This window comes from Lepisosteus oculatus, chromosome 7 (genome assembly GCF_040954835.1).
Source record: "Lepisosteus oculatus isolate fLepOcu1 chromosome 7, fLepOcu1.hap2, whole genome shotgun sequence".
Lineage (NCBI taxonomy): Eukaryota > Metazoa > Chordata > Actinopteri > Semionotiformes > Lepisosteidae > Lepisosteus > Lepisosteus oculatus.
In genome coordinates this window covers 29,875,874-29,903,469 of record NC_090702.1, presented here as the reverse complement: position 1 = coordinate 29,903,469, position 27,596 = coordinate 29,875,874, and the positions used below count along the sequence as shown (strand labels likewise).

At 34.1% G+C, this 27,596-nt stretch overlaps 1 protein-coding gene across 1 annotated transcript in view; it reads right to left on the bottom strand.

Moving 5' to 3' along the window:
• Positions 1 to 27,596, bottom strand: part of LOC102692726 (A disintegrin and metalloproteinase with thrombospondin motifs 20) — a 165,268-nt gene that overhangs the window by 21,439 nt on the left and 116,233 nt on the right. The window contains exons 27-29 of the mRNA XM_006642906.3: positions 25,607 to 25,768; positions 24,866 to 25,042; positions 1,066 to 1,233 (exon numbers count right to left, since the gene is read on the bottom strand). Of these exons, the coding sequence (XP_006642969.1) occupies positions 1,066 to 1,233; positions 24,866 to 25,042; positions 25,607 to 25,768 (507 nt within the window). The remainder of the gene's footprint in view (positions 1 to 1,065; positions 1,234 to 24,865; positions 25,043 to 25,606; positions 25,769 to 27,596) is intronic.

Sequence of the window (27,596 nt, the reverse complement as noted above, 5' to 3'; positions counted from 1 at the left end):
GTATTTTACTGTAAAACATTAAACGTTTTAGCCAATTTGTCACGATCGCTCCTCCCCCTCTTAAGGGCGCTCTTGCTCTTCCTCGTTTGCCTTATTCCCCACACCTGTCCCTTGGTCCAGCCTCCTTCCTGTCCCCCTTTAAAGGCCAGACGCAATCGCCAATCGTGGCTCTGCATCTGATTTCCACATCGAGCGAGCCCGGGACCTGGCTGCGCCTGGCTCCGTTATGCTTTTAGCTTCCTGCTCCTGCTCCTGCTCCTGCTCCTGCTCCTGCTCCTGTTCCCTCCTCCAGTCCCGACCCGTCACCTGTTTTTAATCTCTTGTTTTGGATGGATTACCCGGCCATGGATTTTGCTTGTTTTTTGGATTCTCCCTTGGATTTATTCTTTGGATTGTTAGCCTTTTCCCCAGTGTTTCCTCACAATTCTGGATTGTGTCATCCGCATAGGGTCCGGAAAGAACTGTTTGTTACACAATTCTAACACATTTTTACATAAATGACAAAAATGTAAACATTTCATGACTTGTAGATGATACATTGTAGTCATAAAACAGGAAGGAAAACAGGATAAAACTCCACCAGAGTGGTCAATGAATTGTTCCAGTGATGGTGGAAGTGAGGGTGGTGGAGTTAGAGTCACTGAAAAGACTGCAGAAGAGATGTAAAAGTTTGAGATAACTCACCCTCAGCAGGGCTGGCACTATCAGAAGATGAATCTATTGATTCCCTTGACTCAATGAATAAGTAGCACTAGTAAAGTTTGGCTTCATTTGATCTGCATTTGCACAATTTAGATTGCATTACTTTATTCAAGCCAATGATTGACCTACCTTGCCTTTTCTAGAGCACAGCATGATCAGGTGGAAATTATTAAAACAGGGTGTTAGTGGGGGCCTATTCTTATTTCTAGAATTGTGTTAAACCGAATCTTTGTTAGTCAAAACCATCTTAGTTGAAGAGTATATGTAATGAGATCTATAGTTTTGAATGTTTATGAACTTTTGAAAATATAAGAATGATTTCATTGTCCTTCCACTTGTGGTAACTGACATCAGAATGCATACCTCCTTCCACTTGTTTGCTTTCCAGCTGGGGCATCGAGTAGACCTACAAGGCTTGTGTATCCGAGGCCTGGGCAAATTAATACAGTGTTCTTCTCCCACTTGGTTTTGGTCTAGGTCAACACAGACAATGTCACGGTGCTTTCTTCCTTTCCCACAGCTCACTGAACACTGAGGGAAAAAAAGAGTTACACTTAATTTTAATGTAGTGCATATTTTCTTTGGATTTGAATGTTATTACTGTATGTACATCCTACGAAAATGTTCTATACTCTCAAATTGCCATTCAGTTAAATCTGAAATCACTGTATCAATATAAATCATCAAGAAAAAGGAGAAGATGATGCTTTAAAAAGGCACATGAAACATGTTAACCTTCAAGGATTTGCACATTTTGGAAGAGAATGTCAAAATTCAAACATTTATTTCAAGGAAGCAGAAAGATTAATTTACACATTTTATTTTCTGGGCTAATAGTTAATTTATTTTGAAAATTCAGTACTCTGTTAAGGTAATTACAAGAAATATTGGGTGACTCTCTAGACCTTGGGAGCAAGGCAATTTTTTTTGCATGTAAAATAATAGGAATGTATTTTTTTGTCATACAAAAATTCAAATCTTGTCTCAAAACTTTCTGAGGAATTAACTATTTTTACCAACAACATGGCAAGGGAAAATGGTCACAGAAATTCTTTGAAGGAATTTTTAGATGCATTATTTCAATCCATCCATTTTCAATCAACCTGCCTTGGTAAATATCATACAATGGGAAACATTTAGAAGAAATATTTCCCATTTCAATAAAGAAAGTATTATTTCCATGATCATTTATTACCCCAGTCTTAAAATACATTGTAAAATGCACAGCAGTTCTTACACTTTAAACATTAGAAAGCTTTAAAAAGAGGCCATGCCACAAGGTATATGAAAGCGATATGTACAGTATTAAGCCTTTGTCATTAAATTATTTCCAAACTAGGTTATAACCACATATGTTTTACAGCACAACAAACCTGTTGCCACCACAACCAACATCAGCTTAATTGTGTTAGAATAATAACTGTCAAGTCTTTTTTTCACACTGTATACAAGTTGAAATACAATGTGGTTTCAATCCCATCCAGATCCGATTAACAGAGAGTGTACAGCTAAGCCTTTATGTATGGCTTTGAGAAAGACAGGCAGTGAGAGGGGTTCTGAGAAATAAAACTCCTATTATCATCAGTCTATGCATGGGACTGAGAATCATCTGGACTCAATACATTGTGTATAATACTTTAAGAAAGTTAAAGAGCAAAATATAATGAACAAAAACAGAAAACCTGCTGAGAAACGTCTAAACATTCTATGGTTCTTTTTTATGTCAGAATAGGTTTAGCAGTAATGCCCTGATTCTTCAGAAATTTCTTTGTCAAGGCAGCAACTTTTCAGAAGGGCCCCACACATAAGCTTGTCAGACCCATGTGTGGGTTTTAAATAGGTTATTCATAGAAAATATACATTAAATTTAAAGTCTGTTTTGTTAAATCAGTTTCCAGTTCAGATGATAAACATAGTATCGCAGTTTCTTTGGAAAGAGTATACAGTTCAACAGTTGGACTTTTTAGTTCTTGTTGCATTGATGGCTCATTTTAGATTACCCATGACATAAAGAGAACGTGGCTTTTCTTACACCTAAAAGTTCTAGGTTCAAATGTGCAGTTCCCCTTCATAATCTAAGGTTTTGATCATATGTATACTTGATTTATTTTTCTTAACCCAAGACGTTTTAATTACATTTAATGAAAAACATACTAAGACATTCCTTAATTACAAAAATGCATAAAATGATTTTGAAAGAGTAAGCATTTGGATTCTTAACACAAAGGTGTTATTTTTATCCCAAGGCACACAATTGCAGGCACTTTCATCAATGGACTTGGCTTAGTTTGACACTCCATATATATTTCAGAAACATTGTAATTATTCAGGCATTTTAAACACAGGGTTGAGGTCAAAAGACAGACAACATCAAAGCAATCCTCTGATAACGTCTGATCTTACAAAGGTGCAGATACTAAAAGTCTCCTGCACTCAAACAAATGATAACACTTAGGTCATTCCACTTCAGACAAAATTATAAAGGCAAAGCAAACTCCTCCTTGTTATTTGAAAAAAAAATATTTTTTCCTGTTTAAAAAGAAAATCATAGCCACATGCCTGGTACTCGTTCACTGTACTATGTTTGCTGCTAATAGTGGGAGAAGACATTATATGGAAACATGCTCCTCCCTCTCTCAAAACATAGTCATCTGTCAGCCATTACTTAATCAAAGCTGTTAATCTCTAGAGCAGAAGACCAGCACAGCAAATGGGCTCAAAGGACAGCTTTGTTTCAAGGATGGTGTATAGCTGTTAGATCAGCTTCTTGGGAAGCTTGCTTTTATTCAACACCGGACTCTCCATCAAGCAAGGTAAGACTTGAATGATATTTGGCTACACACAAGACTGAGCAGACAGTAATGCAATGCTATATTTATTTTTACATATCTTTTTATCCTCCTTTTATGGTTGTTACTATTAGTATAAGCAGTATTATAAGTATTATAGAGTGTTTAGTATAAAATGTTTGTAAATGATATTCTTATGCTGGTAAAAATAAACTTTAATACCTGAAATCTTCCCAAAATAGCTAATGAAAAAAAGAAAACCTGAGTATAAGATTGACAAATTCTCTAGATTAGATTACTTTAAAAGAACTGCAATATGACTGCTATAGAGTATGTGTAACTAATCTGTGTAACTAATCTGTAGTTTCAAATGTCCAATTTAATTTTTATAACTAATACTGTGGAAATTTAATATTTTTAATCCAGTGCATTAAATATTTTATTAACTGGTTTAATTACATTATAGTTGTATAGACTATGGAAGCTACAAGTCAAAAAGAAACTAAACTAAATAAGTATTATGTGTTCTGTAAAGTACTGTCTGAATAAGCGCTCATAACTTTAAATATTTAGTATACATACAAGTGTAATTATTTAAAGTATAAAGAGTATTTTGTACCTTGTAAGCCCCTCTGCACAGCACTTTACTCATGAATTATAAACAACTAACACATTTTTAGTCTCTCATTCTAAGGTGAGTAATTCCACATAATGTTCTTGACAGTACAGTAAATAGAAATAGCAATTTTCTATTATCATGCAAAAATGTCACCAGAAGGCTATTAATAAAAAAACAACTTTATGATATACAGAAGATGAGGGAAAATAAATAAATACATACTGCAAACAGTTCCCTCCTTAGTACATGGCCCTCCCAAGTTGTAGTTACAATTTATCCCACATGACTGGCCAGGTTAAGCCTAGTGTAAACTGCAAATACTCATCTGGATATAATATGCACTATGGTTAAACAACACTTATAGAATGAACTCGTGTGAATAAACATGTTAAGGAAAACAAAACAAGGCATAATCTGTCATTAAATGTAAAGAAATTCACAACTGTTTGTTTTACTACTTTCAACCAGTATACAATAACAACCAGTATATAACAAAAATAAAACAAAAGTAAATGGCGGTGATATACTTCCTCCCATATTAATATTGCAAACTTCCCTGGGAAATTCTCTAAATTTACTTGAGGCCTAAAACTCTTTATTTACTCTAACTAAAAATATATAAGTACTAAATGTGTGTGACATGCAACATGTTCTCAACTGTTTTTGAAAAACAGACTGTAAAAACATAAGAACAGTTACAGACAACGCCATTTGGCCCAACTAGCCCATTGGGTAGTAATTAGGGATCCAAGGATTTTCAGACAGCCATTTTCTAAAGATACTTTGTACACTTCAACAACATGGTTGGGTACTGTAGCGTCTTACATACTGCACTTCTACAACCATTTGTGTAAAGAAGTGTTAATTCTTTTTCCTGTCATCATAAGAGAGTACATTCATTTTCAGAGGATATCAAATTTCAATTCAGAACAAGAGTTACAAACATGAAGAGGCCATTCAACTCATCTAGCTCATTTGATACCATATGGCCCAAGGATCTCATCCAACTTTTTCTTGCAAGAAGCTTGGGTATAGGCTTCAATGACATGGTTGGGAAGATATTCTGAATACTTATGTCAGGTACCATCATAGTTTTCTTTATTCAAGACTAAAAAGGTTCTTTTTTCAGTCTGTCATTGTAGGACATTCAAATTTTAGAATGCATCTGGTTGCCTTATGCCCAGTCTTGAACTTACTAATCTATCTCTTATTTTATCTGTCTTGATTTGAGACTTCCAAATGTTTGTTAATCCTATTTCAGTGTCATCTGCAAACTTGGCTAGTTATCTATAACAGAATCTAAATCATTTATATAAATTAGACAGAGCAGTGGACCTAGTACAGATCCCTTTGGTACTCTTCCCTGGTGTACTGCATTTATACACCAATTGGTAATTTAAAGCAGGTATAACACCTGCAAAAAAACATGAGGTCACGAAGGCAAATGAAAAACACACTGACAAGAGCCATGGAATTCTGTTCAAGCACTCTGGAGATTTGGGGGTTTCATTTTTACTCACAGTATTAACAAGTGTTTTGTGCTTTCAACAGTATATTAAAATCTGGCACAAGACAAACCATCCACAGATGCTAGAGGCAGTCTTTAAACTTACAGAGCTGGCCGTATTTGCCTTCCTACTACTACAGACAGGTAAGTAAAAGAGAAGAAAAGGTTCGAAAATGTAAAAACAACAACTCCACTGAATACAAGGGAGGCTCAGTGCACTTTTATGGCAGCAGCAGGTTTGGCTCTTTCAGACTGAATGCATGAAAATCACAATCTTTTAAGTTCAGCCAAGGCATTCTTATGTGAGTCTAGTAAATGTTCAACTGGAGATCATGTTTCTCTTAGCTTGAATGTCAGAAGTGCCTCAACCATTTAAGTAAATGGCTTTCTCTCAAAAATAAACATATATGTATTCCAGCTTTTCAATAAATGTTACATTTATAAGTTCTAGCAGAAAGGGTCTCTTAGCTATAGACCTTCTAAAATTATGTCCCAAACTTTCCTTATTTATTTCCATTGAGAGTAATTGGTCCATACTTGAAAGTCTTGTTTTATTCAGGATTTAGGGAAAAACAACAGTATAACATTAGTTTTACCATGTTAGAAAGCACATACTACAGTATACAGTTTTTCTTGATTGATATAACCTAACAGATTCCATATCTTAGGACCTGCAGGTTGCCAACTTGGAATTCCAATCGCATTACTCTACATTGAAAAAGAAACGTGATGGTAATATTAAGCATATGTTCTCTTATTCTTACATAGCGCTTGCACAATCAAAGTCAGTCTTACAAATTGTAGAATTATAAGTTTAAAAGCTTATTGAAAGATACGTTTGATGTTTAAAAGAAGCAGTATATTTTTGATAATCATATTTTTTAGATCACTACTGTACAGTATGTCTGAAATGTATTATTTAGATATATACATGTTGTACAGAAATACTTTGATATTTAAGGTGTTCACACAAAAAATACACTTAAAAAGTTTTGATGAGTGGATTTGTGTATAGTCAAATATATACAGTGTGGTTAGAAAAGTATGTTCATTGCCTTAAGATTTTATGGTTTAACGCATTTGACCTTCACCTTGTCCACACTGAGTCCCAATAGTTAAATTTACCGCATGTAACAAATACACATCTATTTGTCATTATTTTGAAAGAAAGTTCTTCCAGCTTCCAACATCTTTGTGTGAAAAAGTAAGTTCTGTCCTATTAATTAAGAGGGTATGTAGAATCTTGTAGCTATCGTAAATGTCGTAAATTCAAGAATTTACAATCAGGAAAAGCTTAAATTAGAAAGACTTTCATAGAAGGATAGCCAGGTGGAAAACCCTGCTTTCAAAGAAGAATATTGTTGCATGGCTTAAGTTTGTAAAACAGCACTTAAATGAAAAACAAGACCTCCAGAACAATGTGCTCTAGACAAATGAATTAAAATTTGGCCATAATGCAAAGTGTCATGTTTGGCAAAAACCAAATGCTGCCTTTGACCAGAACAACCTTATACCAGCCATCAAGCATGGTGATGGGGGGTGATTGTTTGGGCCTGCTTTACTGCCTCAGGACCTTGATGCCTCATTGATTACCAAGAATTCCACAATATACAGTACTGTACCAGAGTATTCTAGGGGAAAGTGTGAGACCATCTGAAGTGTAAAGCTGAAATAAAAGTGGATCATGCAACAGGATAATGATCCACAACACACAAGTAAATCTATGACAATATGAAGAAGAAAATCAGGATTTTTGGAATAGCCAAGTCAAAGTTCAGACCAGAGCTGCTGTAGTGAGACCTAAAGAGAGCTGTGCCAGAGTGAGAGACTGAGCAACTCTTACTCTTAAAATGTTGAATTTTAGTTATTGCTGCTAAAGGCACAAGTTACTAAATCAAGGTTTGCACTTACTTTGTCATACACAGATATTAAATGCTGGCTGAATTTAAATAAATAATGACAATGTATATGTTTTTTGTGTACTTATTATTTCACCATGCTGTCTAATATAATCAATAGTGCAGCTATTGATTTAAGAGATCTAAGAGATTTATACAGTTAAAGAAAATTTTCAACTCTAAATCATAATAAATCATAAAAATGATATTCATTCCAGATGAAGTTGTCTGTAGACAAATCTACTTGTCTGGATTCTTGTGATAAAAGTAGTACGATTTGTTGTTTGACCATCACTTCATTATTTTACAGTGATGTAAAGTGATAGGATTAAAGCTAGCCAATTCAGACCTTTCAAGTTAAGTTCTCATTAAATTAAAATATTTAATGCAAAACAGCAATATGTCCTCTCAGATCAATGCTATGCAAACAATAGGCACTCATATAAATAACTGGTACACATATAAAACACAGAAAAATCTAATAAGTATTTCCCCCTTAGAATGTGCTTCATGGATTTAGTTATTAATGGTCATTAACATTTTTAAGATACCTCTTATATTACAATACAGAGGTGTTTTTTATTATCCAACACAAGTTTATATTTTCACGTAATACAATAGAAACTACAATGTCCTATACAGTATGTTGCAGTAAGTATAAATACTCCTTAAGATAAAAACAGGAGTCTACAATCTACAGATAGTACTACTTGCATACAGTATGCCCTTTCTGCTGTTTTAAGGCTTGACAGGTATAAAGTACTGTAGCTTTAAGGGTTAGCTTGGTCAAACTAAAGGAACCATGTAAAGTTATATTAAGTCAATATCAAGTATCAAAATGTTCAGTGTTGCATTTTGCTTGTGGTTGAAAAATTCTCATTATCTGAGACGTGTTTAAACCAATGTAGATAAAAGCCTGGAAATCATACCAATGTGTGACTTTATTGAAGGCCTTAGTGGCCTGTGATATTCAAGGTTCTGTTTGTAGGAATTTCCAAGAAGAAAAGGAGTCATAACACTGTGGGAACTGCTGGTAGGTGAAATGCTCAGATACACAGAACAATGTTTTCTGCAGAAATACTGTTAATTTGCGAGATGTAACACAATTTTACACAAGATTAAGATAAGACAAGTGCGTATGGATTTAAACATACTGACACAGTTTTACTCAGAGTTGTAAACTGAACAGAGGTCTACATCTAAAGGAGAAGAAACACAGGTGGTCCTTGTTTAAGGTCCTTAATGGGGAGCGTAAAAAGGCAACATTTTGTGTGAATAAACAGAACATTCTGTTGTAACAGCACATGAGAGGTGTAGTGTATCGTGTATGTACAGAACACACAAAGATTAAATATTTTTAAATTAAACTTTTATGTATAGTATAATATTGCATACATTTACACTAAATACTACAGTATACCTATGATAAATAAGAACATCTTACACTGTATCAAGTAAAATTATATATTTAAACTATTTGAACTTATCTAGAAATAAGTTATCTGCTTGTGCTTCGTGATATTTATTGGAACTTCTTTGTTAGGGTACTTTGCTTTTAGGGGACATTAATTCAGGGCATAGAACATATATATATACAGTATATCAAACAAATACAGTAATGAAACAATACAGTAAAAGATGTCTATAATGATTTTTATTTAATACAAAGCAATTTTTAGAATGATTGTTTTAGAAATTCTAACCCTTTTTTTCTGGTGTCCCCTGTTAGGGTTGAGTTTACATCCATTGGATGTACAGTCAGTGATTTTTTATGTCCATGATCAAAAATGAAATTAGCAGCTTAGATATAAATCTACCTGGTCCTTAAAACATATTAAGGGCATTTTGTAATTTTGCTACATCACAGAATTGCAAAACTTGATTTAACTCCATTCACCAGCTGGATATAGAATGTAATTCATATTCAATAAACCATTAAAATGTTCATGTTTTAATTTTCAAATATTTTTTATATATGCATATTTATGAGTGCAGCTATGGCACCATTAATATCAGAGGAGCAGGTCATATATCTTATAGGGACAATGTGAAATTAAGATGTTTAAAAAATAATCACCAGCAAAACAGTTCTGCTAGCCCTGCCATCTGTATAACATAAACAAGTTGTGCATACACACTTGAGATGCAATTTACAATTTTCACTACATCTTGTCAACATAATTCCCTTAGGAATGTGTGGTTGTTCAGAAAAGGTCAAGTGAACCATCATGGGTTCTGACATAGAGTCAGAAAGGAATGATCTAGACACCAGTTTCCTTTTATACAGGGTGTCTGGCCAAATATTTACAGCTGGCAGTTATGGACCTTTCCAATCATTGTCTGGAACTGCCAGCTGCCACTCCATGAAAAGAATGGAGGTGTTTGTCTGACAGCAGAAAATAAATATTAGGTGTCAGTGCACAACATCTCTGCTCCCCTTTGGTGAGCTTTATGGACTTTATAAATACATGACAAATCTTCCCATATTAAAATTAAACTTATCTGAGGTCACCTGAGAGCTCACAGTTGTATTACCACCTTTAAACCTAATCTTTCACGTCTAAACAAGGCTGAGCCTGATCAATATCAGAAGCAGACCTTTAAGGAAAACCAACTTTCTCTGGTTTTATGTTATGTAATATTGGTAGGCCAGTAGGCGGCATTCTTCCTTTTGCATCAAAACTTCAATCCCAATACATCAGCATTATAACTGCGCTGTAGAAGGTGCTTCCCTTCAGGTGCCACATTAAACCAAGGTCATGACTACGCAATCTTTAAAGACCACATGGCACTGATTTCACTTTGAGCTTGTACAATCTGGTCATACATAGAGCCTTTGGGATGAAAAGCTACATAAAGATAAGGGATTTTTCATTACTAACGTGTTACATTTTTTTGCACCTAAATAATCTTAGGAAATTAATGTAAAACACAGTTTTACAGTGTAAAACACCAGCAATCTATCACAACAAAGAACTAGTGTTTCTCCCCAACAGTGGCTTGAACATGAATATACTGTAAAGTACTTCCTTAATAGAAACAAACTATGTCTAAATATTGCTCAGATTCAAATTCATGTTAAATAATTTTGATTATTTTACTTATAATTATTTTACTTAAAATTAATTATGTCCTTACTAATTGGATAATTGAACAATAAGAATATTTACACCCCAACAAAACCCCACAACCAGGGTTCAGCATGTTTAGAATCACAACAATAAATTCACTTTATTGCAGTCTTGTTTCTTCAAAAATCCTCAAGCAGTAATGAAGAGGATGAAGAATATTAGCAATTTACAAGTTATGTCCCCTTTTCTATACTTTTGAATCCTTGGTAATACTATTTTCATACATTATAATCTTCTTAGTTTTTAAATCAGATATCCCCAACTCTGGTCATAAGGAGCCCCAATACAGTTTTATGTCAGTTGTTTCTAATAACTGGAACATAACTGGAACACCTGTAAATTATCGATGAATTAGGCAGGTAATAATGTATAATTAAAAGAATTCTGCTTTACGAGAGTTTAAGGGTAATCAAAATTTTATCACATTATTTACCAGATGAAATTGTTCCAAGTCTTTAGAAATTGGTAATTCCAGAGTGACCTACTGCACAAAAAGTTGTGTACCTAAAGTACTGGAGAACTATTATTCACTGCAAGAGCTTTGTGGTTCTCACTCACAAAACCACAATCTCATAAGATTTACTTTTTACTTTGCTAATTTGTCTATTACAAGCAAAGCACACACCGGCTGATGTAAGCATCCCAAAGCCCGACAACAATGTCCTAACTGTGCACTTTTCCCAGGGGAAATCAGATTTGAAACACTGATTTCTGGATTATAGGATTCAGTCAGTATTCCCAGCAATATTGCACTTTATTGTTGTTGGTTGTGCCATTAAAATAATAAGGCTTTGCATTCCATATCAAGATTCATACACATTAAAATTAATGACTGAATATTTCATCATTCCAGTTGGTCAGATATGTTATTGCTTTGACAAAAATGTCAGTTACAAGTAGCAACACGAATATTCACTTTAAAGAAAAAAATATTTAGATATAATGTTCTACATAATACTTAAATAACACTATCGGCTAAAAAAGTAAGTAACATGGCCTGTCTTTAATAATGCACTTTTCTGATCTTCCACAGGCTAAAGAAAAACATGGGTAAGTGTTTCCAGATTGCACTCAATGTCTTTTTAGATTTTAAGCCAGACATCTACTCACAGCTGGATTGCCTGTGAACAAATATCTGCCTAAATTGAGAGTTTTTGTTCCCATCTTTTTTTTTTTAATGGAGGGTCTCCTTTTTTATTTTTAACATGTTTTTGTCAGTTTTATTCTTTTTAATAAAAAATAAATTAAGATTACACAATGTTATAAAGTCATAAAGTTGTGAAATATGCATGTAACTACATAATATCTAACTGGTTAAAATGTATACATTTTATATTTAACAGAATATAAGGTGATTTATAATAATCACATACATGCACAATTATTTATATTTTTCTTGTTATTCATTTTTTTCCTCTGTTATTCATTTAAAAATTCATAAACATTAGTACATTTCAGGTAAATCTATAAAACACAGATACCTTCATAAATTGTATTTCATTCATACAACAATTTGATCTAAAGATTCCTGCAATGAATATACCCTTAAAGAGAGTATTATAAATAGATCAACATACACTAGTTAACAGTTTATAGCACATAAGGATTTATAATTAATTTGCCTTCAAGAAAAAAATGTCCACCCTTGAACATTAACATTTCAATAGTCATTATTCTGAGACCCTCTTATGCTTCATTTTTTTTTAAAGTGCCCAAGCTGTGCATAAAAATATGCCAAAATATACCTAATAACCTTGGCTAAATGCACAAAAGACACACAAGAATGAAAGTTTAATAAACACTGAAGGTCAAAAGAAAAAAACGCTAGACTTTGTTTACATATCTTCTTCAAAGATACATATCTTCTTTAGATGTGTGATAAATATGCATCTTTTAAAATCTTTCAGTAAAATAATAACTTCAGAGATTATTTTATATTTTGGAACATGAAATAGAACACAGAACACTAGCTCAATGATGTTCCAATCAAATGAACTTCAAATGATTGAACATGTTGAAAACTTTAGTCTGACTGGCTAAAGGCATAACTGTGCCTCAAGTATATCAAGCATATGTATGTGTATGCATGTGGATCTTATTTGAGCAAATGCATCATATTAGGGAAAGCTTTGGAGATTTTCAGACATACCTCAAATCTTTCTCAGCATGAATCAGATTTACTAACAACATGGTCTGGTTGCCTGAAGACATTCACTGTTCATAACCACCTCATACTAACAGAATAATTTGGGCTTAACATAAAAAAAAAATTGTTTACTGCTCTTAATCGCAAATGTTTTCCGTTAGTTAAATATTTACTGTATATATTAAAATACATTTATTAATGTATTAAGAAAAATAAATCAGTAGTAAAAGTTAATGATCCTTCTGCATATGAATTAAAATCCCACTCCATTTTATATTTACTGAAACTTAAGTCCAAACAACAATGTCATGTAAAATGCAATACTTTAACATTCATATTCTTAAGACATTCATTTTCTTAATAACCACCTAGAACACAGCTTAACCCTGGTGTTGAAAGAAAAAGGTGGAATTATTCTGTCTTCATAGTTGTAAATGAAAAGCAGTGCGGTTGTGGTGTACAATCGGACGGCAAGCTAAAGTGACTTAAAATCAAGCAACTTGCAGGTGAGTTCATTAATGTGCTGAAGAATGTTGTAAAGTTGTAGTAATATTTTTATATATTCTAATAACTTAATTCAAATAATTTTTAATATTACTCAGTGAAAACTGCTGCATTTTATCTGCTTTTGATTTTTTGAGGAGGCTCTTCTTACAACACTTTGAGGTAATGTTAATATTTTTTTACCTTATTTTTGATGTTTTAAGGGATTTCTTAATTGATTCTCCTGGTATTGTTAAAATGACTGATAACTAACACTTGACAACAATGGTGTGTCATGGCTCTTTTTGGAAGATGTGCAACAACAAGTGAGAATTTTGTGATTACAGAAAACAAGTACTGTGCATCTAGGATGCAATGAGAGCCTAGAAACCAAAAACATGTTTGCCTTTACAAAGTATAAATCAGCATCCTTTCTGGGAGGGTTTCGTCATGTTCTCAGAGATAATGCATTAAGAAAATCGGCTAATGTAGACTTCGCAAACATTTTCCTTGTGTTGATGTGATTCTGTTGTTCCTTGTAAATATTTGCCAAAATGTTGTAAACAGCTTTTGGGTTGTTTTGTGAAATCTGCAAGATTTAGAAAAAATCTATTTGTCTATAACAAGTTTCAGTGCATACATAATTGAGTAATACAAAAAAAACTATAATTAATCAGTTTTGTATAAAAATTTGTCTTATATACTGTGCTCTGCATTGGGAAAGCATAAGTGATTTACAACCCTTAAGCTTCTATTAGGTAAATTACTACTGTTAAGAAACAAAAAGAGGAAAGTAAGGAGCACTGTCAGAGATGGAAGAGTGAAATATTCCAGGGATGTATTATTACCTTTTACAGATTTGACATAATCTTTGGGGTTATACACATTCGACACATGTAAAGAAAACAACTCATGGTAAGACCATCAGTTTCCAGAAAAAACAGGGCCCTACTGATTTATTAGTCCAGCAGAAAGCATTAAGGGGCTCACTACTTACTTTGCCCTGTCATTGGTGATTCAGTTCTGAAACTGCATGCCTTGGGCAGTGTTTTAATAGCAAAGTCAGTACTGCAGCTGTACAGCATTATGTTACGAGAGACTTTTGTCTTGAGATGAGCAATTGATGCAAATTAAAGCATTGCATGGAAATAGTAGCTGTGATTTGATTTCATAAAGTCAGGGCAGTTTCTATCACCAATTCCATTTTTATTTATATTCACATGCGATGTCGTGAAATTGTTATAATTATTACCATACAACTTCTTCTGTAACTCTGAATTTCGATGCATGTCTTGAATACAGTGACAGAAAGTCACCTCTTCCAATGCAGTACAATCATTTGCTTCTCTTACTACATTGCTCGTGAGATTTCCAAAATGTTTTTTTTACCATATTACAAAATACATAGACAGCAACAAACAAAAATTGCAAGTGTCACTCTTTCTAACAACATTGTTGAATTAAGTACAGAAATAATAAAGATACATTACTGCACAGTTAGTTTAAATAAATAACAATAACCTCAAACATTTCTAGGATAGAACAATGGCATTAGACAACAAAAATCATTTGTATAATTTAAGGAAGTTGACAGAACTTTACAGACAGATCAAAAACCTCACTTCAGAATCTATATATTATTCATGAGACTTGACTTACTCTTCAATATTGTTGTTCCCTACAGCATGTTACTCAGTCTAGGCCCTCTGACAAACCCTTCTTTTAACCTTAGATCTATTTATATTTATTTAGGTGCTGTCTGGTTCACCAACAGGTGAAGGCCTAACATGTCTTAAAAGAAAATGTTGCTAGAACAAAAATCCCTTCATTTTCATGAGACACCTGTTCATTCAATCTTTTCATCAGCACTCCAAAACTGCCATCTTGTAATAGATTTAATGTCAAATATAAACTGGCATAATAACGTAGGGATGTATAAAGCCCATATAATATTTATAGCTAAAGGTCCAAGGATATAATTCGGTTAAAATGTAAAATGTAAAAGGCTGTTTTCATAGGTTTTTATGGTAATTACACTTTCGTATTTTACTGATACTGATTTTATTGAAGGGTTCCTGTTGTACAGGTTGTTTTACTGCTTTTTTACCATATGCTAAATAAAGAAGCCTTTTCCTTCCTTCATATATTCTACACTGCAATGAATGATCATTGTTTTCAACTTCCAGAACTTTGATACCTATTGGGTATAACTGATGAAATTGTAAAAAACTGAGTTTATAATGAAAGTTAAAGTAGGGATGGCAACAGCCAAGTTCAATCATCCTCAGCTGTCTGTAATTTGTAATTAATCATGACGTAAATTCCTCACTTTAACATTATAAATACCGTACATTACCCATGATCATCTTTTGCATCCTTCCTCCACCCCTTCTCCACCTCTGCACCTGCCCCTTGGCCACTCCTCTCTCTGCATGGGGGTTCTAGCCTCCTCTTCCTATGGCCAGGAGGTTAACCCTCAGCCAGGTGCGTTTAGTAAAAGTATTTTAACTTTAAATACTCAATAAACCTTTTAATATGCCTAATTCTTGGCTGTTGTCATTCCTAGTGAATTAATACTAAATAATCTTCTCATATATGACAAATGGTTAAAAACTCCACAATAACATTTTGTATGTATGTATTATGTGCCTTCCAGATATATTCATAAACCTAGTGAAATAGGAATGTCCTATTAAAAAACCTTAAAGTAAAAAAAGTGACAAAATGCCACGCTGTAATCATATTACCATTGCATAGTGCCTATTAATTTTGGCCATATATAATTCATTGAATTCCAGAAATCACAAAAGTCACCTTTATTCACACTTTGAAGTATTGCTTTCAATAAAATCCAACAAAAACAAATCTGTAATAAAATTCTGCATGTTAGAAACCTCAGACATACCTCAGACCAGAAACAGTATATAGAAGCTACCAAAGGTTCCCTATTTTCCAGGGGTATAAAATGAGGTAACATATGGAAGACATACAGCAGTAACCATCAATGTCTTAAGATTGCAGCCAAATGGTCATTGACAAGCTGGAAAAAAGCTACAAAAAATACATAAAAAGCTGAAACTTTCACTTTCCTCTTTAGTGTTCTTTAACTAGAGTCAGTTGGTCTAGGTAGAAAATTCAAGTATAGCTTGTCACCATGGGCTATGAGACATGGAGATCAGCAGACAATCAAAACCAAACTGGCATCTTCAGAATCTGAACTGTCAAAAACTACCATTTGACACCGAATGCATGGATATAGCATTCATAGCAAGGTTTCAAGGAAGAAGCCCTTTCTGAAGGTAACCACAAGAAAAGAGGAATGAAATTTGCCTGAAATTTGCATGTTTACTGCAGCCATGCTGCCACAGGGCTGCTTTGCATGAAAGAACAAAGCCCTGGTGAAGACCGCAAAACGCTTATTCTACGTTATTCATATGCAGAAGAAATTTAATGCACTATCTTCTCTTTATGCATGTAACAAACTCTCCTGACCACAAAAGATATTATTTGACATGGGAGGTTTTTATAAACTTGCATAAGCCTTGTGTTATCCAGGGAGATGGTGCGTAACACGATACATGATTTATAATAGACCACTTTGAGGTGGTGCACTATAAAGTATGAAAGTGGTCAAACATTAATGACTTAAGTGAAAGTAAATAATAAGAATAGGTTAAAATACCTAAATTTTATAAAATACAGCATCATTTAGCTGCAGATTAGCTACTGGTAAAAACCAGCTAAAGTGGAGACATCACACACAATCTGCAAAGATGGATACTATGTTCCCACGTAGTAATGTGGGTAAGCTTAAGAAAAGTCAAAGGTAAGCAATTGTTATTTCTGCCATTTGCAGACAAAGTCTGTGACATGAACAACTGGACTGCTACAGCAATAAAGCTAAGTAAAAAAAATCATTTTTTACCTAAATAAACTATAGAAGAAAACAATGTATTTGCTAATTCTATATAGCCACAAATTTGGGAAACATTTTTTCATATCAAGAAAAAAATGTGAAAGGATTTTTGAACACCGGATTTAAAGTAATTTTATTTCTTTGCACCTTGAAACCCTATAAGACTTTGCCAATACAGTTTAATGTCCGTTTATTTTTGTTGTTAAAACAACAGTTTTTAAGTTGCCTGCCAAGTGCATAACAATTTAGCTTATTAATAAAATTGTAAACAGATGTAGGATTCTATGCCAAATTCCGATTTTGTAAAGGTATGCATTCTCAAGAGGTTGACAAAATAAACAAATACTTTTATAGAATATAGATTTTAACCTGAACATAAGGGAAAATATTTGTATTTTATGTTAAAAGCCTGCTATATATATATATGTTATAAATAATCTCCAAACAGGGTGGTGTGTTTTCTACTTTGTTTGGATTATTCACGTACAGATTAATTGTGAATTGTGTTATGCACTTCCTGTGTTTATTTTACAACAACATGCTTCCCTTTAAAGGTCATCATGTATTCATTATATCCCAGTTTGTCAAAACCTATTAATTGGTTTCTGAGAACTGGGATTTTTTCTCTTTTTTACCCATAATTATTTAAAATGATAGGTGTGATTACTATAAACAGTGTCTGGTGGTTGGGTCAAAGTTTTAATTAAATCGTATTATGGATTTTGTGCTTTACTTTTTGTCACAGTTGAGTCAAAGTTTGTGATTTTCTGCACTTCCAATAAGACATCTGTTACAGTTTCCTTGTCAAGAATGGCATATTTTGCACAATAATTATTCAGTTGTGGAGTTCAGAGTCTTTTGTGACTGATATTTTATGATATTTTGTTTCATGGATTCTGTCAACATTGACATTTAACTTGCCTATACAAGGCCTGCTTAGCCTGCTAACAGCCTAGATAAGGAGAAACTTATAATGCCTTGTAAAATGAATCATTGTTTTGTTTTATAACCTTACTTATAAGATTCAAACTACTACAATACTTCTTAAGTTTTTACAATTTCCAACTTTGAAAAGTCCCTATCAATGGAACTGTGTGGATTTTAAATGTACAGATAGTATTGTTAGATTTACTTTTTAAAATACAGTTAAAACTGTTGTTTCTCTTTAACAATTGTCCTGTTATTACTTCAATTGTCCTAATCTCATTCCATTAATACATTTTATTTCCCAAACTTAACAAACAATTGTGAGAGTATGGAAAAAGCTACCAAGTCATGTTTTTGAAGTTAATAACATCTGAATGAGGTTCTCAGATGAATTACCATCTAAATACCAAGCAGTGGTTTGATTGCTCCCCTCTCTTTTGTTTCTTTCTTAGTTCTTATTTCATGCAAAAACATCACAAAGGTGTCAATTAAAGTATTAAAGGTTGTATTAAACAACACTTAATAAATAAACAAAATTAAACTGAGTGTGTCAGCAGACCCACAGTATGTACCTTAAAGTAAATGAATGTGACCCTACTGTACATTAGCTATGGTGCAAGTGTCAAGAAGCTGACAAATTAAATTACTTCTTATCTTACAGTAGAAATTAAATATGGAGTAAATTTAGGGGAGCACTGGTATATCTCCCAGAACATATTTAACGAGATAATATCTGGCTGTGTGAAAGTCCATGCAATGTAGTACGGAATCCAGAAAAGCTAAAAATGAAACATCTGAATTTGACTTTTTACTGAGGATGACATAACCCCCTAATCATCTCCATACATTGCCCCAATTCATTGTGTTATCATTCCAGGGTTATATCTTTCCTATACTACTTTCCTTATTCCTCTAATTGATTTCTGAGTCACCCTGAGCTTTTTCATGTTTGTTTAAATAAAGTATGACTTAGAATGAGAAAACCAAAACTAACATGTACAGTATTTGTTGTGTCATATCTTTCCTTACATTTGGAATGTGCATTAAAGCTGCATGAAGCTATACATTATGCACTTAGATACATAAAGGGCTTTAAAATAATAAACCATGAAATATTTTATTCTATGTATGATGTATTCTATGCATGTATGATGTGTATGCAATTTTACATTTATATTTGCATATAAGAAAAATAATATAGGAAAGGAGATACAGTACCAAGAAAGGATTCTGTGCCAAATTTCACAGTGTGGCACAACATGAAAAACAACACAAATTACATAACCTTTACATTTCTTTAATATTACACACTGGGCTATTCCAACATTTAATAGTTTTGTTTTTCCATGAAATAAATATATAAAACCACCAGAAGAAATTGAAAATAAATATAAAGTTTACAAAATCTCCTTTTAAACTAAAGCAATATTCCCCCACATTTATGGGGGACCTTCACCTTCAAAAAGCACCTTCAAACAAAATATGAACAATGACTGCTACAAACATAAAAGTTGAGATGCTTTGACTGCGAGTCCTGGAATGTGGACAGATAAACATTGAGCTGGCAAATAACAGAAACAAAGAAACTATGAAGTTTCCAACTGATAAACCTGAATCCTGAGACACAGAAGACAGAGGACTGACAAGAACAGAGGAAAAAATGTACATGGCAACCATAAATTAGAGGCTTTTCAAAAATCAACTGCTGTAAACAGAAGTTCTATATAGAAAAATCCTTCAGATATACAGTATAAAACATGGCCTACAAAGTCACATGTATTTGATACAGCAACAAATTACAATAATGTCAAAAGAAGAGGTATTTGTGTGTTACATTTGAATAAGGTAGTTCTGATTAAAGATCAAAACAGAACTTTTGGTCCAGTCCATGTAATTTTGATCATAATTATCTCTAGTGTATAAAGGTATCAAGATTATTGAAAAATGAATCCCCCCAAAAAACACCACATGGAGCTAACAATTCATACAAAAAACACATGAGATACTGAATTAGTAAATTTAAATTTGCATAATCAAAGCAAACACTGAGCTGTCTTGTGTTTCACATGAAATGTTAAATTATCTGTTTTTTAAAAATGAGTTGTTTGGTATAGCACCACCCAAATATCAGCACAACCTTGCTTGACCTAATCAGGATGACCTCTTTACTGCAGTGTTTATGGTCCTAAAGTGGTGCATAATTGTATCTAACACAAGAGGACAAAGATTCATTCTCATGCTGTTGAGCAGCTGTTACTTATAGAGCTCCCCAGTATGTATTTACACCCCTGAAGAAAGAGGAAAATAATATAACAGAAATATTTCCATATTAGATAATGGGTCTTGAATAAAAATCCTAAAAATATTAAGCTATAATTACAGTATATTATAAATGCAGAAAGCATTTGTCAAAAAATAACTGAATTAGACCAAAGACAAGGGTCATATTCATTCAAATCTTTTAAATAAAATCCAGCAAAAACAAACATGCAGTACAATAACGTTAGGTTCCTTGGAAGTACAGCGTATCTTATCACCTTGGGATGTAAGACAAGTGGTTGAAGAGGCAACCATGAATCCAAAGGCCGGGTCTGAAGGAATAAGCCTCAAGCCAAAAAAATGATTTTTTAACATGCCCACGCTCTACACTCACCCCCAATGTGAAATATGGCAGATTTTTGCATTAATGGATCTTGATGCATTCTTATAAAAATTTCCTACACATAATACAAACTTTTGGCCAAATACCTGGTTCTCTCATGTTTTGGTGAAAATGGAAAATCCAGAATGAAAAAAATACTGTATATTCTAAAGCATACATCTTAAATCAACAAGTAAATGATTAACTGCACGAAAAATACATGATCTTGGCCGTGCATCTCCATATTAAAAGCAATCCTTCCTGGATGAATGGTCAAATATTCCCCATCAGAAGTGTCAGAACGTCAAAGCACACTACAGGAGGTGTCATGTCACAATATAGTCAATTCCAGAGGAGGAATTACAAAATACAAACTAAAGGATTATGAATAAATGTGACCCTTGTGTTTTCTGGATTTAAATTATGCCAAACATGATTTTACATGAAGCAATGTTATATAGATAATAGTATATATTTTTTTATTTTTTCAGATTATACATTACTCAGTCTGTAAAGCTTTATGTCATATAATTTCTGTTCCTCTTTCATTGGGGGTATGAATGACTTAGGAAGGTGCTGCACCTAATCAAAATCTAATCTAAACCTAATCTAATCAATTTAGTTTAGCTTAGTCACTAAAAGACAGCTCAGATAAAATACTTCTCCAATGCAAGTGTGCAACAATTAACTTAAGGATCTTACTGGCATATAAGACTAGCACTAGACAAAAAAATCACTTAAATTATTTATACTGATGCACAATGAAAACACAACAGTTTACATTTTACACCTATAACTCATTAGGCACCTACATAATGCAATTTATATTTTCAATGAGCATACACATTCATGAATTAATTTGATTTTCAGAAAAATCATTGTGAGCTTAGTGTATTTCTTGGTAAATTAAAATTGCCAAAAGGAGGTGGTTATGAATGTAAATAAAACATCATTAAAAAAGATGTCCAAGTTGCTATTAGTATCATTGAAACTATATATGCAAGGAGCTGCTAAGAGAATGAAAAGCTTCAACCATCATCATACTAGCCGAAAGAAACCAATAAATGGGCTTTGTTAGAGAGACCATGTCTTTGGCATGGATCTGAGAAGGAAAGATCCACAGTGTTCCACATCTGTACCGTACAGTATATGTCTGAACCGTTTACATAATTATTTTCTAACTACATTGGTAATTGTGAGCCAGAAAGCATTGAGATATGAGGGAGAGTGGAGGTGTGTTTTACTCTCTATTTGCCCTTTGCAGAATTGACATTCGGCAAATGTGACTTTTAGTGACTAAGACATGTGTGGAAATGTAGTGAGCATTAGGTTCACTGCTATGTATTTCAACAAACTGTCAGAGCAATGGAATTGTGATGTGATGCGAGAAGTAGGCAGAAATCTCCTTTAATGCAAGAATGCCTTGGCTGAGGTTGAGGGAAACTTTATGGCTTACTGATGACATCTTTAAACCAATATTTGTTCTTTTCATTCAAGCCTGTCTGAAAGTGTTAATGTTTCAAATGACAATGCAAGAACGTGCATTACTAGGATCACAATGACACAACTTCAAGAAACCAATGCTGAGATCTTGTTATTGGCAGCTGATGTGAGTTCAGTACAAAATCTATGGAATCAAATCACCAATGTTATCACCAGGGAACAGCTGTGAGTAGACACCTCACTAGCAGCAGCAGCTTTACAGTTTGTATGTTGAAACAATCCAACAGTAATCCATCTAGAGTCTGATGTGGTCTGTGTCAATGCTGATTATCTTTCTAGAGATTTTCTATAGTGTGCTACGTTTTATTCTTAAGACAATATTTTTCTTTGATCACATTTTTTTCTTTGATATCTATGTTTATAATATTTGATTAAATATATTAGTTGTATACCAGTATATTTGTGTTGTACTTCTTTTGTGCATCAATATATTTTTATAATTTCAAAATGTTAGGTATAAATACTTTTTTCTGTACTACATTTATTAATGCACTTTTTTCAATGACTCTCAAAATATGTTAATAAATCCTCTGTCACTATACGGACTGAAGAACAGCTTAGACGTCAATTCGAGTTGTGCCTTTGCCTTATGAACTTCATGTTTACTGATGTACCCCAAAACTGGTTCTGGGGAAAGAAGTTTGCTATTTGTTTGAATGCCTTTTTGCACTGTGAATAAGTACAGAATCAGTGCAAGGCAACAATGAGAGGACACCAGCTTTCTGAACATGTACTGACCAATGCTCCAAACTGCTAGACAGTCAAGGAGGCAATGCTACTCAGCAAGAGATGCAGCCCCTGCTGTTTTCCCTACTTCACCTCGAAATACTCAAATCACTGCCATTTCTGGGAACTACCTACCTGCACCACAGTTTCCTGCATTTTTACTTTAAGGCATGTATTGAGCTCCGGGAATGTATTTTTCTAGATAACCAACATTGGAAGTCCAGCAGTAACTTGGTTAACCTATGCTATAGTTTCTCTCTATATTATTAATGTGTTCTGTGCAATTAACTGAAAGTTAAATACATGCATTATCCTTAGGTATACATCATAATATCACTTTTAATATCTACATTTTTACAAATATTTGTAGCTCATGTTTTCCCTTTTGAACCAAAGAAAGATTAAGATTAGCAAATTCCATATCTAATTTGCATTAGCACATTGATAGCAAAAACACCACTAATATTCTACAAAGGAACAAGTAATAGGTTTATTCCATGCTGAAAAAAAGAAGAAAGAAAACAAGTTTCGGCTGTGGAGCCTTCTTCAGCCTTCACACCTGAAGAAGGCTCCACGGCCAAAACGTTGTGTTTTCTTTCTTCTTTTTTTTCAGCATGGAATAAACCTATTACTTGTTCCTTTGCAGCCTACGCATGCTGACGCAGCTACCCACCTGAACTACTAATATTCTATGCAATGGCAGGTTCTGTTCAATCAAAGTTAGTATACTTATTAAAACTTAAGTGCACAGATATTCTATTAATTTTGTTCTCTATATGTATGGCTTGTAATTAGTTTAATAATGTTAAATGATTATTGTAACTATTTTAATATTTTAATAGTTTTTGAGTGAGTGAAACAAATTTCCCTACTTTATTAACTCCATACTCCGTAGTTTTAAATAAAAATAAAATACACCACTGAAACAGCTATGAACTTTAGTAATATGGTTATTAATTAAACCAAATTATTATTTTCTTTTAAGAAAACAGCATGTAATTATAATATGGTTAATTTTATGTTGTAATATGCACTTTCTAGTGACAAATTTTAATTAATCTTAACCTTTTTAATGACGGCTGAAAACTGCTAATTAGTCTACTACACATTGCAATCCTAAATCCTTGGTTTTATGGAAAAAATATTATGTTAAATGGTAATACTACATTCTGCAAACAATAAATGGGATAAAAACTTCATGGTCTTAAGATATCTGAAAACAACAAAAAAACAACTACCGTATGTAGCAAAAATGCAGTTAGTTTTAAAATATATTCCTCTGTACAAGTTTGGTCATTTATTAAGATAAGAAAGAGGTCTGACTTAATGCACCAGCAAAACAGTTAAAATATAAACATAATATTATATTTAAAACTGAATGTAATTAAAACTGTACAAAGATACACATACAATATACAAAAACATTTGTTGCTGTTTGTAAAGAAAAAAATATTAAAACTCTTATACACAAATATACATTTGTGTACTTTGATTACAGGGAAATAGTATAGCAAGCATGTTTCACATATTAAATAAATATAATTTTAATTATCTGTTTGCTTCTCAATACAATGCATTCACAGACATCATTACTATTCTAATTCATAGTTTGAAATTTCAAGCCTTTACTTATAATTTGATACATATGTTTGTAATAATGTCAAATTATGAGCACCGTTTTAATCAGCTCCATGTAATTGAGAACACAGCCTGGGTGGGCTGCAGCTACAGTGAACCCCAGAATCCAATTTAATGTCCCAGAGATCTGCTGAAACATATTAGTCAGGTTAACCTGAAATAAGCTCCCTGTAATGAAGCACAATTGATATTTATTCACAACAACACAACAATAAAGTAAAAAAATAATACTATCGTACCGGTTTCCATGGTCCTCGTTGCCATGAAACACTACCTGGACACGGCTGCATGTTACACTGCTCCATGTCAGGTGGTTTTTCCAAAATGTCACAGTTATGGTCATTTAATCTTTGGCCATTAGAAAGCTGGCAAACAACTAGTCTTGTCCTTGTCCCACCTCCACATGTCTGGGTGCACTGAGAAAAGAAAAAATGTTTTCAACTTGACTGTTTGTACAAAACAGTCAATTTAGTACTGCATGTTATTTGTCTTAATTTCTCAAACCATATCTAAACAAACTGTAACATGTCTGTTAGATAATTTCATACAATATTTGTAACTTAACATTGGTGAGCAGCCCCTGTCCTTATGTATCATATTGTCACATGCTTTTTACTTCATCTAGGCTCTTGGTTACTTGGTAATTGTTTATTTAAAAACAGTTAGCTTCCTTTTCCCAGACCTGTACTGTGCAGTATACATCCCTGACTTGTTGATATGAACCACCTTTTCTGAGACACTATTTTTACATATCTCTTCCTTCTTTCTTAATAGTCTATTAAAATCATGCTTAATACAAATGCAAACAGTTATCTTATTCAGTGTGTAACTCCTTTGAAAATGTAGTAAATTTACATTTACTCCGAAAAACTCAGGAATGGTGATGAAAGAGCAAATGCTGCAAGTACTTAAAGTAAAATATTAAAGTAAAAAAAAAATATTAGTTTCTTCTTTTTGGTTCAGCTTGTCACAGGACGCACCTCTCCCCAGATCCCATAATTCCAGCGAGGACATGGTCCTGAGTCACAGCTTCTCGACTCGGCAGGCTTCAGTCTCTCTTCACAGTAGTTGGCAGTGTGGCCCTCTCCATCCTGACAGACCACCACACGCCGCTGAAAACCCCCTGCGCAGGTACTGGAGCACTGTTTCAAAAGAACACGATTATCACAATCGTGACAATCATGGCACACTGCACCCTTCAAAAGACCTTTTTAACAAAAGACCATGCGTTTCTATACTTGTCACTTTTCTTGACAGCAGCAGAACAATTTTGCCTTAGATAAGTATTTTGAACATATTTGGAATTAAAATCAATAAGAGAATTAAGAAGCACAGACCTCCACCCCGCTCACCATTTTGACACTATCACAGGCAACACAGCCACTTATATGATGTTCAGCGCTAAATGGAGGAGATGTGCATCTCTTAAATGACAGCCCCACCAGTCTCCAAGGACCTGGGAAGCCAAGTCATTGTGCTACTTAGAGCAAAGAGATCTCCTGGCAAATAATCACACTCTTTTAATATACTCAGCCAATTGTCTATTACTGCCTGGGGTATCCTGGTCACACTCAGCTAGTGACATGATACAGTCACAAGGCCTAGTTTATAGGCTCAGCCTCGCAAAGATCATAATAACTGTGTTACGCTCTGATGAATGCGTGTGCAAAATATTTAAGAGGTTCCTATGCAAAGCACCCAAAAAATAGACAAACTGTAGAGGGTGAGAGTAATTACCAGTAGCCGGTATCCACAAGCCTTAGTCGAGAGTCTGATGCAGGGGTTCTTATGCCAAAAGGAAGAGTGAGACAAAAGGCAGAAACCAGAAAACTGGAATCCAGAAATCGCAAGAGAGTCCAATCTGAGAGAATCAAGAGCACAAAAAACAATAGCGAAACACGAATGCCGTAACCAGAAGTCCAAAAGTCGTAGTAGAAAATCCAAGAGGAAACGTCTAGTACCACAAAACAGCAATCTAACACAAAAGCCAAAACCAGAAGCCTGAATTTACCGGAGAAGGTAAACTCAATACTAAGCAGAGAGTGAAGAGCCGGAATTTCCTGAAATAAGAAAAGGCTGGAGATGTGGTGCAAAACCGGTGAGGTGATTGGTTAACTGTCAGAACGAGGTCTATGCCCCCTAAATGGGACGAGGAGCTGTAACTTTATCATAAGCTCAAAGGAAAGTCTGCAGATCTTGATTCATTCGGTCTGTTTGGCCATTGGCGTGTGGATGATAGGCTGAGATCAAAGAAACTAAGGCTCCGAGGGATTTGCAAAAAGCGCCCTCCAAAACCTAGAAGTAAATTGTGGGCCCCGGTCAATGACTACGTCATGAAGTCTAAAAACATGTTGGATAAACAGGTCCGCCAGTTCTTGAGCCAAAGGAAGAGAGGGAAGGGGGATGAAATGCACTGCAATCCATGATGACTAGCATGGTAGTGTGTCCTTGACTCTCCGGAAGATCTGTAATAAAATCCACTGAGATGTGGGACGAAGGACGTTTAGGAATTGAAAGAGGTTGTAGGAGTCTGGCAGACGTCTGGCGGGGGGGGATTAAATTTGGGCACAAACAGGGCACGCGCAAACGTAATCTGTCGTATCCTTCTAGGCCACCAGAGGTCTCTGGAAATAATTTCAAGGTTTCTGAGGACTCCGGAGTGTGCAGCAAAGTGGGAGTCATGACCCCAACGGAGGACTACGGATCAGACCGGGTTGACAAAGAAGAGCTTGTCAGGGGGACATTGTGAAGGAATCGGGTGGTCAGACAGAACACATTTGACCTCTTCTTCGATGTCCCATCTAATAGCCATTATAAACCTATACAGGGGGATGATGGTCTCTGGATCCTTATTCATTTCAGGAGGGTGATAAAGCCAAGAGAGAGCATCCGCCTTGACATTCTTTGAGCCAGGGGTATATGTAATAAAGAAGTGAAAACGGTAGAAAAATAATGACCATCTGGCTTGAC